The sequence below is a fragment of the Anguilla anguilla genome, chromosome 1 (genome assembly GCF_013347855.1).
Source record: "Anguilla anguilla isolate fAngAng1 chromosome 1, fAngAng1.pri, whole genome shotgun sequence".
Taxonomy (NCBI): Eukaryota; Metazoa; Chordata; class Actinopteri; order Anguilliformes; family Anguillidae; genus Anguilla; species Anguilla anguilla.
This window is the reverse complement of record NC_049201.1, coordinates 19,685,812-19,698,979: the sequence shown is the minus strand read 5'-3', so window position 1 is coordinate 19,698,979 and position 13,168 is coordinate 19,685,812. Positions and strand designations below refer to the sequence as shown.

General features: G+C 43.8%; 1 protein-coding gene across 2 annotated transcripts in view; it reads left to right on the top strand.

The window, feature by feature from the left end:
- The window catches only part of tmem63c (transmembrane protein 63C), a 53,287-nt gene that overhangs the window by 38,751 nt on the left and 1,368 nt on the right, over positions 1 to 13,168 (top strand). For both annotated transcript variants that reach the window (XM_035389673.1, XM_035389664.1), the window contains 14 exons: positions 203 to 276; positions 1,267 to 1,347; positions 2,051 to 2,171; positions 2,587 to 2,720; positions 3,581 to 3,703; positions 4,413 to 4,566; positions 4,864 to 4,970; positions 5,679 to 5,765; positions 6,631 to 6,696; positions 7,042 to 7,204; positions 7,762 to 7,867; positions 9,707 to 9,874; positions 11,245 to 11,360; positions 11,559 to 11,633. In XM_035389673.1, coding sequence (XP_035245564.1) covers positions 203 to 276; positions 1,267 to 1,347; positions 2,051 to 2,171; positions 2,587 to 2,720; positions 3,581 to 3,703; positions 4,413 to 4,566; positions 4,864 to 4,970; positions 5,679 to 5,765; positions 6,631 to 6,696; positions 7,042 to 7,204; positions 7,762 to 7,867; positions 9,707 to 9,874; positions 11,245 to 11,360; positions 11,559 to 11,633 — 1,575 coding nt within the window. The remainder of the gene's footprint in view (positions 1 to 202; positions 277 to 1,266; positions 1,348 to 2,050; positions 2,172 to 2,586; positions 2,721 to 3,580; positions 3,704 to 4,412; positions 4,567 to 4,863; positions 4,971 to 5,678; positions 5,766 to 6,630; positions 6,697 to 7,041; positions 7,205 to 7,761; positions 7,868 to 9,706; positions 9,875 to 11,244; positions 11,361 to 11,558; positions 11,634 to 13,168) is intronic.

Genomic DNA, 13,168 nt, shown 5'->3' with positions numbered 1-13,168 from the left:
GGTTATATAATAACCCTCACAAAAAATATAGACATACATTGTGGTGCTAAGAGCAGTTTGGACCATTTTCAGTCCTAAATGGGTGTTTCAGCTGAGGAAGCCCGTAGAGACAGAAGTCCTGCAGTGTGTTTTTGTTAGGGATCATAACTATACTCATAATCATTCCTGGACTGAATCGGTTTCCCTCTGGGCTGTGAACCAGGTGGCCAGGACACTCATGGTGACTGACATCCCAAAGGACATCTCCGATCCTGGACTCATCACTAAGCATTTCCAGTGAGTTAACTTTCCCATCATGCTTAACGTGCACATTAGTATAATTCAGTGGATGTATAAATAGTGTGACTGGAAGCCACTCTGTTGGAGGTTCCGAGCTGTGGATGAGGAGTCTCTTTACTGGTGTCTCCATCGGTGTGCTGACTGACCATCAGCAGTCCGTCACACTGATGCAAGAACTTATTCATAGCCAGCATTTAAGCAGCCTGCTGCAGTTTTGCTGATTTTAAAACGGTTTCTGGTATTCATAACGTCTAATTAAATTCCTTTATTATGAAATAAAGTACAGAACCATAAATGATTAGGATTCATATGCTTCAGCTGTGAGTGCTTTTACAGGTGTGTGTGGCTTGGCGATGAGAAGGGGGAAATTCTGTTTGTTAGTTTTTTGTCCATAGTTCCCTTGCTGCTGGACTGTATTCTATCATGATTTATGTACATAGCTGTAAAAACATGTAAAAAAAATAATATATATAACATTTCTAAAATTAAATAATTTTCTGAAAATGACAGAAGTTTAGTTAAATATGGAGTTTTATTTGCCTTGAGAGACAGCAGGAACAGTGATGTCTTTGATGATGTCAGTTATCCGTATGTATATTCCTCAGCTCTCCAGGCAAACACACTGCTAGAGCTAGTATTACTGTTTAACTCTTTAAAGTTCCTGCAGCCCTGCACATGTTATTTTTCTCCGCTCTTAATTGCTTATATGGTTTGTCCTTTTAAAAACATAGTGCCCTATACTTCTGAAATGCATTTCTGCAGAAGCAATATTTTCAGAATATACCTTAGGTAGGATGTTATACGGCTGTTTGGTGAGCTTGAACCAGTGGATACCAGGGAGCAGTTTGGAGCTAGATAAGGTCATCCTAACAGGGACTGGGCTGGACAATGCAGAGTCATTCCTGACAGTCCTTAAAGCTGCGTTTACATGTGAGATGTGAAAACCGACGTTTCGGGGCTGATGCGTCTCTCCCTCCTCTTCTCCAGCGAGGCCTACCCCAGCTGCACCGTCACCGACATCCGCTTCTGCTTCGACGTGCGGAAGCTCATGAAGCTGGACGCGGAGCGGTGAGGGACCTTCCGAAACGAGCCGGCCGCTCCTGGGACCGGCCAGGCTGCGCTGCCCTCTCTTCACTGTGGCCCCCTCAGACTTTCCATTATAATTTGCATTGGTATTTTAAGGAGGCGTGAGTGGGCTAATGCCCAGGAGGAAGACTCTGCCTCCCAGTGTCGTTTTCTGTGGCACAAGCTTAGCGCTGTGAGAGTTTGGCATTGTGTATGATTTTCATTAACAGACAACTGTCCACCATCCTCATGTTGGTGGGTAGTGCATTCTGAGGCAGTACTGTAGAGTAGGTCCATGGTTTATGGGACACATTTGGGATATATTATTTAATGCTTCATTAAATGTTTGTCATAGTATGCTGTAAGTTTTATCACCTCTCATACACTAGTGGAAATATAACAGCTGATCTGAAATGTTCCGACCAAAGCGTACTGTTTATTTTATTTAAATTGATCCTAGCATTGGCTTTTCTTTTTTTTTTTGAGGTATTTCCTGACTAACATAACGGTATTCCAGAATTCTTGAAATTCTGTAATGTTTCAGTGCATTTTGTTTGAATATGTATATATAATTATATATAATGTATATATAATATAATTACTGTATGTCTGTAGGATGGTGTGGTTAGGTTGGTATGGGTATTGGAAAGTGCGTGTCTCAGTCTTATAACACCCAATGCTGCGGTTCACCTGTCGCCCCCTACAGGCGGAAGGCGATGAAGGGCCGGCTCTACTTCACAGGCAAGGCCCAGAAGGAGGGCAGAATCATGATCAAGACGCACCCCTGCGCTCAGATCTTTTGCTGTGATATATGTGGCTTTGAGCAGGTACGTCTGGTTTAACCTCTGATTATATCAGACATGATTTATCCACCCTGGCCCATGTCACTGCTCTTTTCCTCAGTTTCCTGTGGTTTAATTATTGAGCACTTAATAATTTTAGTGTAGTTTTAGCATGTGTCCACTTGGTGGCACTGTGAGCCAAATCTAAATTGACAGCTGAAGCACTTAATTTTTACCAAGTTAAATAAATCAATTTTATTGATGGGGCATGAGAAACTGTCACAAAACATTCTCAAGATATTGAAAAGTGGACCGCTGTTATTCTTCTACAGCTATTAAACAGATATTGATACACCCCACCCCACCCGGCACTCTCAATTTGCTCGGTCGATACCAAGCGGTACATCTTTTCACAGATTGACCGCTCTCTGCCTTCTCCCCTTCCTCCCTCACTCCCTAGGTGGATGCAGAGCAGTACTACAGCGAGCTGGAGGAGAAGCTGACCGACGAGTTTAACGCTGAGAAGAACCGAATTTCACTCAAGAGGCTGGACATGGCCTTCATCACGTTCCGAGACGAGAGGATGACCGCGGTGTGAGTGACTCCCTCCATGTGGCAAGAGTGACCTCAGCGGCGTGCTGACAAACGCAACAGACACTCAGAGGGACAGAACGTCTTGCTGACATACCACAATTTCGGCACATCTGATAGACCACCCTCCCTCAACAAAAAAACCCTCTTGTCAATAAATTTTATCATTCAGATGAATTCATGCCAATTTAGGGGCAAACAGGCCAGAAATAATATATATATGGAAATATGCTGAACAGCCTGACATAAAGACCCATAGACCTTAATGTCCACAGTCGATGTCATCAGCTATACTTTGGCTAAAGGGAAAAGTTTATTTTTTCAGACTTAAATACTGCAAATGTACACATCGGGTCTGTTGAATTACTCAGAAAGCCTGCCCAGGTTAACCCAAATGGCATCTGTTTTCGGTCATGGCGGATTTGGGATTGGTTGTAAAAACCAGCAGGGGCTGTTGCCCTCCAAGGCCGGGAAAGAATATCCGTGGTCGTGAGGCACCGAGCGTAATGTGTTAGGCTGCCCTCGCCGCAGAAGTAAATTGTCTACCGTTAAAAGCCGCAGCCTTTATTTAACAAAGGGTGCCGCCTTGTCTACATTGTCCAAACCATGAGTCAGAGATTCCCTGTGCTGAGTGCATGTGCCTATATGTATATGTGCACGAACGCACTGGTCTCTCTCTCACTCTCTCTCTCTCTCATCCTATCTCTCTCTCTCTCTCTCTCTCTCTCATCCTATCTCTCTCTCTCTCTCTCTCTCTCATCCTATCTCTCTCTCTCTCTCTCTCTCTCTCATCCTATCTCTCTCTCTCTCTCTCTCTCTCTCTCTCTCATCCTATCTCTCTCTCTCTCTCTCTCACTCTGCAGCATCGTCAAAGACTACGGCCGTACCCGTTGCCGTCGAAGACCCCAGCAGTCCAGCATCACTACCGTGGTCCGGTCCCACAAATGGGGTGTGGGTTATGCCCCGGCCCCCAATGACATTATTTGGTGAGAAAAGGACGTCGGGAAGGACGTCGGTGTGAGAGACACTGTTTGTGACCGTCAAAGCCCCAGTCCCCTCAAAATAACGGCAGCAAGAATGCTTCTGTAATGAGTACAGTAGTATAATTAATATGAGTTGTATAATATAATGAAACATATGCAGAGAGGCAATGAGAACTGTTTTCTTTCTGTGTGCATATATGTACGTGCATGCTTGTGTGCGTGTGTGTTTGTAAAAACATGTTTAAATGTGAATGCAAGTGTGTGTTTGAATGTGTGTGTGCATGTGTGTGTGTGTGTGTGTGTTTATGTATGTGTGCGTGTTTGTGTGTGTGCTTGTGTGTGTTTATGTATGTGTGTATGTTTGTGTGTTTGTGTGTCTCTCTCTGCTGGTTGCCCATTAGCACAGCGTGTGTGGAAACACAGAGGTCTCAGGGAGGTCACAGCTGCTGTGACAGCGGCGTGTTTTCCCCCCATTAAAAAGGAGCACCCAGGTGCGACGGGCCCGTGCCTGTCACAGCTCCGCGCCGAGCCCTCCCTGCTGGCGGGGCCCTCGCTCGCAGGGCCCAGTCAGACGGCCCCTTTGTGTCTGAGCGCTGCCCCGGGCGTGTTTGTCTCCCGTCTCGCCGGGGGCTGTCTGTGGGGGTCTCGCGCGGCAGTGCAGCTCCTGCCACCTGGGTGAGGCGGCTGAGTGGGCGTCCTCTCGTCTCCGCAGGGAGAACCTGTCGGTGCGCGGCTCCCGCTGGTGGCTCCGCTGCGTCCTGCTCAACATCTTCCTCTTCCTCCTGCTCTTCTTCCTCACCACGCCCGCCATTATCGTCAACACCATGGACAAGTTCAATGTCACCAGACCCGTCGAGAGCCTCCGGGTCAGAATCCTGCTTTAGTTATTTTTTTGTTCTATTTCTCTTTCTCTTCACCATGTTTTGACCGTATCTTTACTGTATGCTTGCTGTACTGACAGCTACGATGTCTTCATGTTTCCCGCTCTGCTTAATGTTAGTTAGAGATGGTAGTATGTTGTGATATTATAGGGCTTTTGTATGGCAGAGGCTGACTGGTTGGCACCTGTCAAAGTAACTATTTGAACATTAAGGCGTCATACGATAACTATGGCACTGGTTTCTGGACTTTGTGTCCTTATATTCTGTCTCCTATCCTCCCAGAACCCCATCATCACCCAGTTCTTTCCCACCCTCCTCCTGTGGGCCTTCTCTGTGCTGCTGCCCTTCATCGTGTATTACTCCGCCTTCTTTGAGTCTCATTGGACCAGGTACTGCGAGCTGCCCCGCCCCACATACCCTACAACAAGCCCTTCAGTGACCAAGGCCAATGGAAAATTCTATCCCCTCTCCCTGCAAACCTCTGTACCCCCCTCCTCATACCGAGACACAAAGCTGCCTTCCCTATTCCTTCTCCCCCTCTCTCCCTCTGTCTCTCTTTCAGTCTCTCTCTCTCACTGTTTCTTTCTCTCCATCTCTCTCTCAGACAGATGTTCCACAGTCTGGCCCAGATTCCTGCAGTGCACCATCTTTCCAGTCGTGTTGTCATAGTGATCCTAGCGAGGGGTTAATGAAATGCACCGTAGTCACTGTGCGCGAGAGAGCAGAATCTCTGTGTGACTGGAGCCAGGCCTCGGCTGGAACTTTCTAGCACTGCGCAGCGTCTGCTTACATAACGATATTATGTCGTCTTATTGGCTGGAGAGCAGGAAAGTCGTCGTTAGCAGTCTCTGTATGTGTCAGATGGAACCATCAGTCTCATCTTGATGAGATGGAATTTAGATAAAGGGCATCAGTGTTATTTAATCATCCATGCTTGACGCTTTGCTTCATATGTCTATGTGTGGGAGGACATGCCTCTGTAAGTCATTATTTGAAAAAAAGAAATAGCTAGATACCGAAGCCAAAGGATGCATTTGCTTTTAAATAATTAGGGAATCTGAAAGATATTTATGTGTGTGTGTGTGTGTGTGTTTCAGGTCCAATGAGAATCAGATAACAATGCACAAATGCTTTTTACTCCTGGTCTTCATGGTGATCGTTCTGCCCTCTCTGGGTCTCTCCAGGTAGGCATCAGTAATGGATAATTATGACATACAAGAGTTTGCATTTAAATGCTGGGTCGTTTTTGTTTCAAATTCAGTTGCAATTCTGTGTGTTTCCAGTCTGACACCTGTATTTGTTATTTAATTTTTTTAAAACCCTGGAGGCTGTTCAGGTAGGGTCTCTGCACAGCTCTACGTTCAGCTGAGTAGCTCGAGAGAGAAAAGGAATCCCGCCACTGGCTCTGTGTGTGTGTGTCCCACTATGTTATTTGCGTGCATATTATGCTCGTTCATCTTTTGAAGTGTTTTGGCATTAATTTTGCCCACAGAATTGAGAGTCTTGGCATCACACTTCTTGGGCTTCAAGGATTCTCTAATAAACTCTTAATAAGCTTTAAAATATGGCTCTAATATTTATAGCTACCTACTTTTATTGAGCATTACATACATATGTATTTATTTTAACAATTTATTTTCTAGAAAAGGTCAGCACATATTTGAATTAGATTCAAACTGGGGGAAAGTGTGTGGTTGGCTGTACGTGTGTGATTGGCTGTACATGTGTGATTGGCTGAGTGATATATGCATTCATTCAACCACACTCTTTCACTGGCTTTCCTTTTTTCCCAGGGAGAAACTCTAGATGCTCTTTGAGAATATGTGTGGTGTGCAATCATATTTATTCAGTACACAGAGAGGACGTGCCGAGAGCATGTGTTGGTTTCTCAGGTCAGGGATTCAGTTATTTCTTTGACTGGGTCTTTCTATTTCGCTAAGTCTGATCCTGTGAGTTTGGTAACTCTCTGAGTTTGGTAACACTGTGAGTTTGTAACACTGGGCTCCAATGAAAGCTCTTCATAATAAAAGTCATGCTCTTCTTTTGTAGCTTGGATTTATTCTTCCGGTGGCTTTTTGACATTCACTTCCTGGATGAAAGGGATATCAAATTTCAGTAAGTGCCATCAATAGTCAACATGTATGCACATCTCATTTCCCTGTGTCAAGGGTTTTCATCTAAGGATCTGGGTGGAAAGAGAAGGAGTGAAATGCAGTGCTAAAAACATCAAAGACGTTTCCTGAATGTAATGAGCAAGTTTATGCTGGAAACCAGTGACTGTAAGATTCCCGGGTTGGATCTTTGATAAAGTCACTCATTATGAGCTGCTTCAGTTAGTGGAGTCAGCTGCATCAGAGATGTCATCCAATGTGTCCATGAAATATCTCTGCCATATAATGTATAGTCACAGCAATATGATGATGTATGATATCCACAAACCTCCTCCTCCCCCGTCTGCAGGTGTGTGTTCTTGCCTGACAACGGTGCCTTCTTCGTCAACTACGTCATCACCTCCAGCCTGATAGGCACCGCCATGGAGCTGTTGCGGATCCCTGCGCTGATGGTCTACGCCCTGCGCCTCTGCTTCGCCAAATCTGAGGCGGAGCGCATCCACGTGAAGAGGGTGGGGCCTCAGCCACACGTGGGCACGCTCAGTGCAGACGCACACGGTGCCGTGTCAGGCACAGGGAGCCCAGTTTTACTATGTCATACACATTCTCTTTCATACAATATTGAGCATGCTGGGTGGATAGGGTCACTGTTTCACTCAAGTGCATTTGTGCATTATGTCGTCAATAATAATAATAATAATAATAATTGTTGTATTCAGCACAGTAGTATATATAGTAATAATAATTCTATCCAGTTAACTGGATTGTAAAAAAAGGCTGATAAATAAAGCCATACCCATGGGGAAATAATGTCTAATGAGCAAAAGTACTTTGAAATTATCTATATAAGGCACATGTCAACATTGACTCATAGGCAGGAAACCCTGTCTTTTCAGTCTCTGATTAGTACTGAAGAATTATGAATTATGAGTGGCCACTGAGCAGCCAAGTGGCCGCTGAATCCACCATAATGTTATTACATCGCTTAATTGCTGTTAATCACCGAGGCCTGTCAGCACTCTACCTCTCTCCTCCCAAACCCCCCCTCCCTTCTCTTCTCCTCCTCCAGAGCCAGGCTTACGAGTTCCAGTTCGGCCTGGAGTACGCCTGGACCATGTGCATCTTCGCCGTCAGCATGACCTACAGCATCACCTGCCCTATCATCGTTCCCTTCGGTTAGTGGTGCCCAATCCTCAGCGCATTCTTTAATCTCATCCGGGTTTTCTTACAGGCTGCAGGCTTTCTGCATTTCCGACTGCCTCCAGGCAGTCATGTCTTTGTTGTCTGATCACTTGATACCCATGTTTACAAGATTAGCAGATATAGATACATGAGATTCTGAAACAGGCTTAGTCTGAAGAAATCATACATTTTTGTCAGGGATCATTATTTGTTTTTAGTGATATTTAATATGGTAAGTATTGCTTCATCTGGTTCAGACTACACTTTGGATCTATATAAATACATAAATGAAATATGTGGCTTAGGGAGCTGAGGCAAAAATGCAGGGGTGTGTCCAAACCTGAATACCCTACTGGGAAATGTGCCGACGATGCTTTGGACACACATTTTAGTAAGATACTCAGAAGATAAAATTCTGATTCTGAATGTGAGCATTAAATCTGAACAGAAATGAAGGCTATTTGTTACGCGCAATTAAACACACAATTTTATGTAATTCTCTGTAAATTCCCAAACGCTTTTGTTAAATAATATAAACAGAACCCTCCCCCTCATTCCAATACAGATGATTTTGTGGGCTGAATAGATGCAGACAGTAGGGTTGTCTCGCACATCCTTCGTTACAGGATTGCTTACCGAGGACCTTACTGTTGTCCCCGTCTTACAGTAGTACAACCATAATACAGATCCTTCAGGCTGACTGTCATTGTGACTCGTGACTCTTTTCTGGCACTGTGATTGTCAGCCCTGATTCTGTAAGGCATTCAGCCAACAGTCTCAAATTCTTTGTAAATGAATTACAGATATGTACACATCATTCAACTTCCCATCAGTTCCATGGCCCTTTGAAGGAAAAAATCCAAGCCTTTAGATATCTCTCTGTGCGTGCCTGCATGTGTGTGCACGTGTGTCTGTATATGTGTGCCTGTGTGTACAGTATGTGTGTGTGGGCACGCATGCATGTGTGTGTGTCTGTTTGTGCACATGTGCGTGTGTGTATGTGTGCGCGTGTGTGCATGTGGCCGTGCGCGGGTGGGATGGAGTGGAAGTGTTGCTCCTCTGTCTCCTCTGTGTGGGAGCCCGAGCAGCTCTTCCAACGCCCCCGCGCTCCCCGAACGGCCCGGCAGCCCTTGACGGAGTGGCACAGAATTGCACAGATTGTGTGAATCTGCTGCAGACCCAGTGGCGCTGAGAGCCGCGAGCCAGACGCCCACTCTTCTCCTGTGCTGGCTCTCTGTTTACTACACAGACACGCTCCTCACACCTACCAATCAGAATCAAGGTTGGGATAGCTTCACATGGCTTAGCATTCCCCGCATCTTCTCACATTTGTCCCTTTGAATTTATGGGCATTGGAGTCTTCTAGCATCCACCAATAGCGTTGCTCAAAATCAGTGTCACCTAACTCGCCTATGTGTTATAGCAGTTAGACTGCATAGTTTAGCACCCTGCCTTGCTCCAGGAAAGCTTACTGGGTTGTTCTTGAGAACTAAAGTTCTGGTTGCCTTTCTGAGATTATACACTGAGGGTTTAAACTCCTTCTCAAGGTCAAAATAACGCATGCAATCTTTTTGCTGCTTTATTCTTTGTTGTGTTCATTAACCTTGGCTTAGATTAAAGCATTTAACCTGTGCTTTTATACATAATACAGAGATTACTGTAAGTAGTGTCTGTACAGACTGCATATGATATAAATGCTCCACCAGTTGATATGCCATTAATAAATTGGCTGTATTACAGTATTTGCAGTATAAATACCAACGTTGACTGTTGTAACAAGGGTTAGTTTGTTGCAGTCTTTCTGTGATGTGACCTCTTCTCTTTGGTCACAGGACTGCTGTATTTGGTTCTGAAGCACCTGGTGGACCGGTACAACATATACTACGCTTACGTCCCTACCAAGCTCAACCAGCGCATCCACTCGGCTGCTGTTAGCCAGGTCATCGTGGCCCCCGTCCTCTGCATGCTCTGGCTGCTCTTCTTCTCCGTGCTGAGACTGGGTACTTCCTGCTTCCTGTCTTTACGACCATGCACAGTCTCACATACCATATGCTTGGTGTACTGAGAGCACTGAATTATGTGTGAGGAAACAGACCACCGGTTTCTCTCTGCTTCTTTCCTTGCATGTACTTCAGTCCTCCACCTACAAGAGGTCAATAGTCTCTTTGTCAAGCCACACATCAGGCAATTATCCTGACTGCACCACCCCAATTATCTGCTTATGTAATTACCACCAATTACGCGCAAATTATGATGGACATGTTTGCAAGCAATGCTCAATTGTTAAACTTGATTTGATTATTTAGAACTTTGTACACGCAGCAGTATTTTTAAAGAAGGTGTAGAGGGGATGTTAGTTTTTCTTTCTTTTCTTTGAATCGATGGAAAATGCGGCACATCGGTGGTTGGGGTGATATCCAATTCCATTTCCACAAATCTGTGTTAAAAACTGATGTAACTGAATGGTCCTCTGCAGCAGAATATCAAGTGTCCCACCTGCATTTACATTATTCAAGTGGGAGTTTCATTGACGGGAGAGCCTTGCTCTGTAATCATGTTGTTAATATGCCCCGGACACAAACGCATTTACATTTTTTAAAATCAATTTTAAAATACTCTAAGCGTTTTTTGATGCCATCTGTTTTTTTCATCAGTTCTTTCATTTTTATTTTATAAAAGCAGAAGCCTGTGCCGCATACTTCTGCAGATGTTGTGTAGCTGCTGTTAGTTTTCTAAGTTAAGTGAACATCACATTCAGACAGTGTACCGACAGCTATTAACTAGCTAGCTACTTATCATACTATCAGATATCATAGTTCATTCATTGACAACTAGCTAGCTAACGATGACGTTAGCTGGCATATTGATAGGTAACGTTACAAATATAAGATTACCGCTACCGTTCTTTTCAACCGCTGTGAGTCACTGACGTTAGCTGACGTTGTCATAAAAGTTTTCGCAGAACTTTCGACACAAGCAAATAGGGAAGCGCTATCCTAAAATTTCTTCTTACCATTTTTATTTCTATAAGGGTTATGGGAAGTAAAGTCCATAGTATGATCGGCTTGAGCATTCACCTCTAATTGTTGACTACATATCCCATTTGTGCTTTCGTAAGCTCAAACTTTTCGTGGGGGGGGGGGGGGGGGGGGGGAGTGGACGTCCCACCCGGTTCCTACGCCAATGTAAGTAGTCACTTGATTGTGCAATTAAAATTCATACAGGGACCCCTGGAGGACAGCGATTCAAATACAGTAATAATAGGATCAGTAATAATCTGGCATAGTATATGTTAGTGAGAGGAGTTTTATTGTGTTTTTTGTGTCTGGTGATGAGAGTCCTTAGGGTTGTGTTCTCTTCCTGTGCCCAGGTCCAATGCGTCCCATCACCCTCTTCACCTTTGTGTCCCTGCTGTCCTGTATTGCTTTCTCCCTCTTCCGCATATGTCTGAAGAAACTACAGCCTGCCAAGCCTACCAGCTACCAGGTCAGCCATTACTTTAGGACATTAGTTTAGGTCTGGGATTCTTGTTGCCGATGGCCAAGAAATATGTAACGCTCACTGTGTGCAGTAACTGAAATGAGAGTCTGATAAAGCATATGTGTATGTGATTAAGTGTATGTATGTGTGCGTGTGTGTGTGCACTTGCTTGTTAGTGACTGAGGCTGTGCTGTGCAATTTCAGATGTCTGATCAGCCTGTAGAAGGAGGCTTCAATGACACAGAGAGGAGCAGTGTGTCATCCACGCCCAACTCCAATGTATGTAGCGCCTCCCACCCTTTCCTCTCTGTTAGCCCTCTTACACTTAGGGCCAAATTTACAAGGCATTTCTGGGGGTAACGTATAACATAACATAATGATGAGAACAGGCCATTCAGCCCAACATGCTTGCCATTTGCTTACCACTAAAGTGTACTGAGTACTTGGTTTATCTACAAACAAGATAGTATCTAGCACGTATCAAGCCTGGTCTTGAAAACCCCCAGAGTTTCTGCCTCTACTACATGACCTGGCTAGCTATTCCATGCAGAGACTACTCACTGTGTGAAAAAATACTTCCTAACGTCTTTGAGTATAACTTCCTTGGAGTTATACTATTTTGGCTATATATCTCAGCATCCTGTATTCCTTTTTTTCCTGCTACAGCACAGTACCTAGAACCTCAAAAGGCTTTGATCAATTTTTATTCCCAAGTCGTTTTCAAATTGAGCACATTCCAATTTTGTTCCTCCCATAAAGTAGTCCTGCCTTATGTTTTTTTTTTTTTTTTTTTAATGTTCCCGCATGTAGAACTTTACATTTAGCTATATTGAATTTCATTTGCCAGCTTTCCGCTCACTTAACACTCAAGGGCTGATTTACGAGGTATCTCTAGGGGAACGCATAATGTCACCACATGCAGCAAATTGCTAGTCTGTGCTTAATATACTGCCACACCTGAATTTCAAGATTGAACTAATATTTCTTTATAGACCTTAGCTGGTTAGCATAATAAATATTAATTTTTAGATGTTCCAATGCATGTTGCGAGGGTAGTATGCCGATACATGCATACAAACTACCGCATTCAATACATCAACCTGGAGAAAACAGGTCCCAGCTTTCAATCAGGCATAAGAGTATTTAATTAGTTGTTGTTATGAAAAAAACTCTCTCAACTCAATATATTGAATTAAAATGGGTGCTGATCCTGATAAATTTAAATACATGGGCATTGAAGCTGTAAGGATGCTGTATAGGGGAGGAAATCGAAGAAAAACAATCCTCTGTGAGAGAGAAAATTTTTGGATCTATTATTTAAATTTATCAATGTCAAAGGTACTTAATGAGGTTTGTTGTTCTTGTATGTGATTGGCCCACATGACGCAACCTGTTAACAGGTGAATGATTCATGATTCACAATGCCTGTGTTGTGGTTTGTTACTTTTGGCATGCTGAAGAAGGGCATCTTGCCCAAATGGTTCGTGCAAAAATACAATCAAAAAACAAAAAAAATGTATCCATGGTAGTGCTTGATTTCATTCATTGGATGTAATTGTTGTCAGAATGAGATATCATTGCTTCTCAGATTACCAATTCAAATGGTGACTATCAAACATCCCTTTTAGAGGTGCTCCACATTACACAGTACTATAGATCTCTATGCTTTGCCCTTGTTCTGGCTTATGGCCACGTTCACGTTTATAGTGGAGCTATAAAAACGGCCATTATTTTCTGCTATTCTGTCCATCCTATAAAAATATTATGTTAATCATTACATGCACATGGTGAGATTTAGAGTAGCAATATGTAAA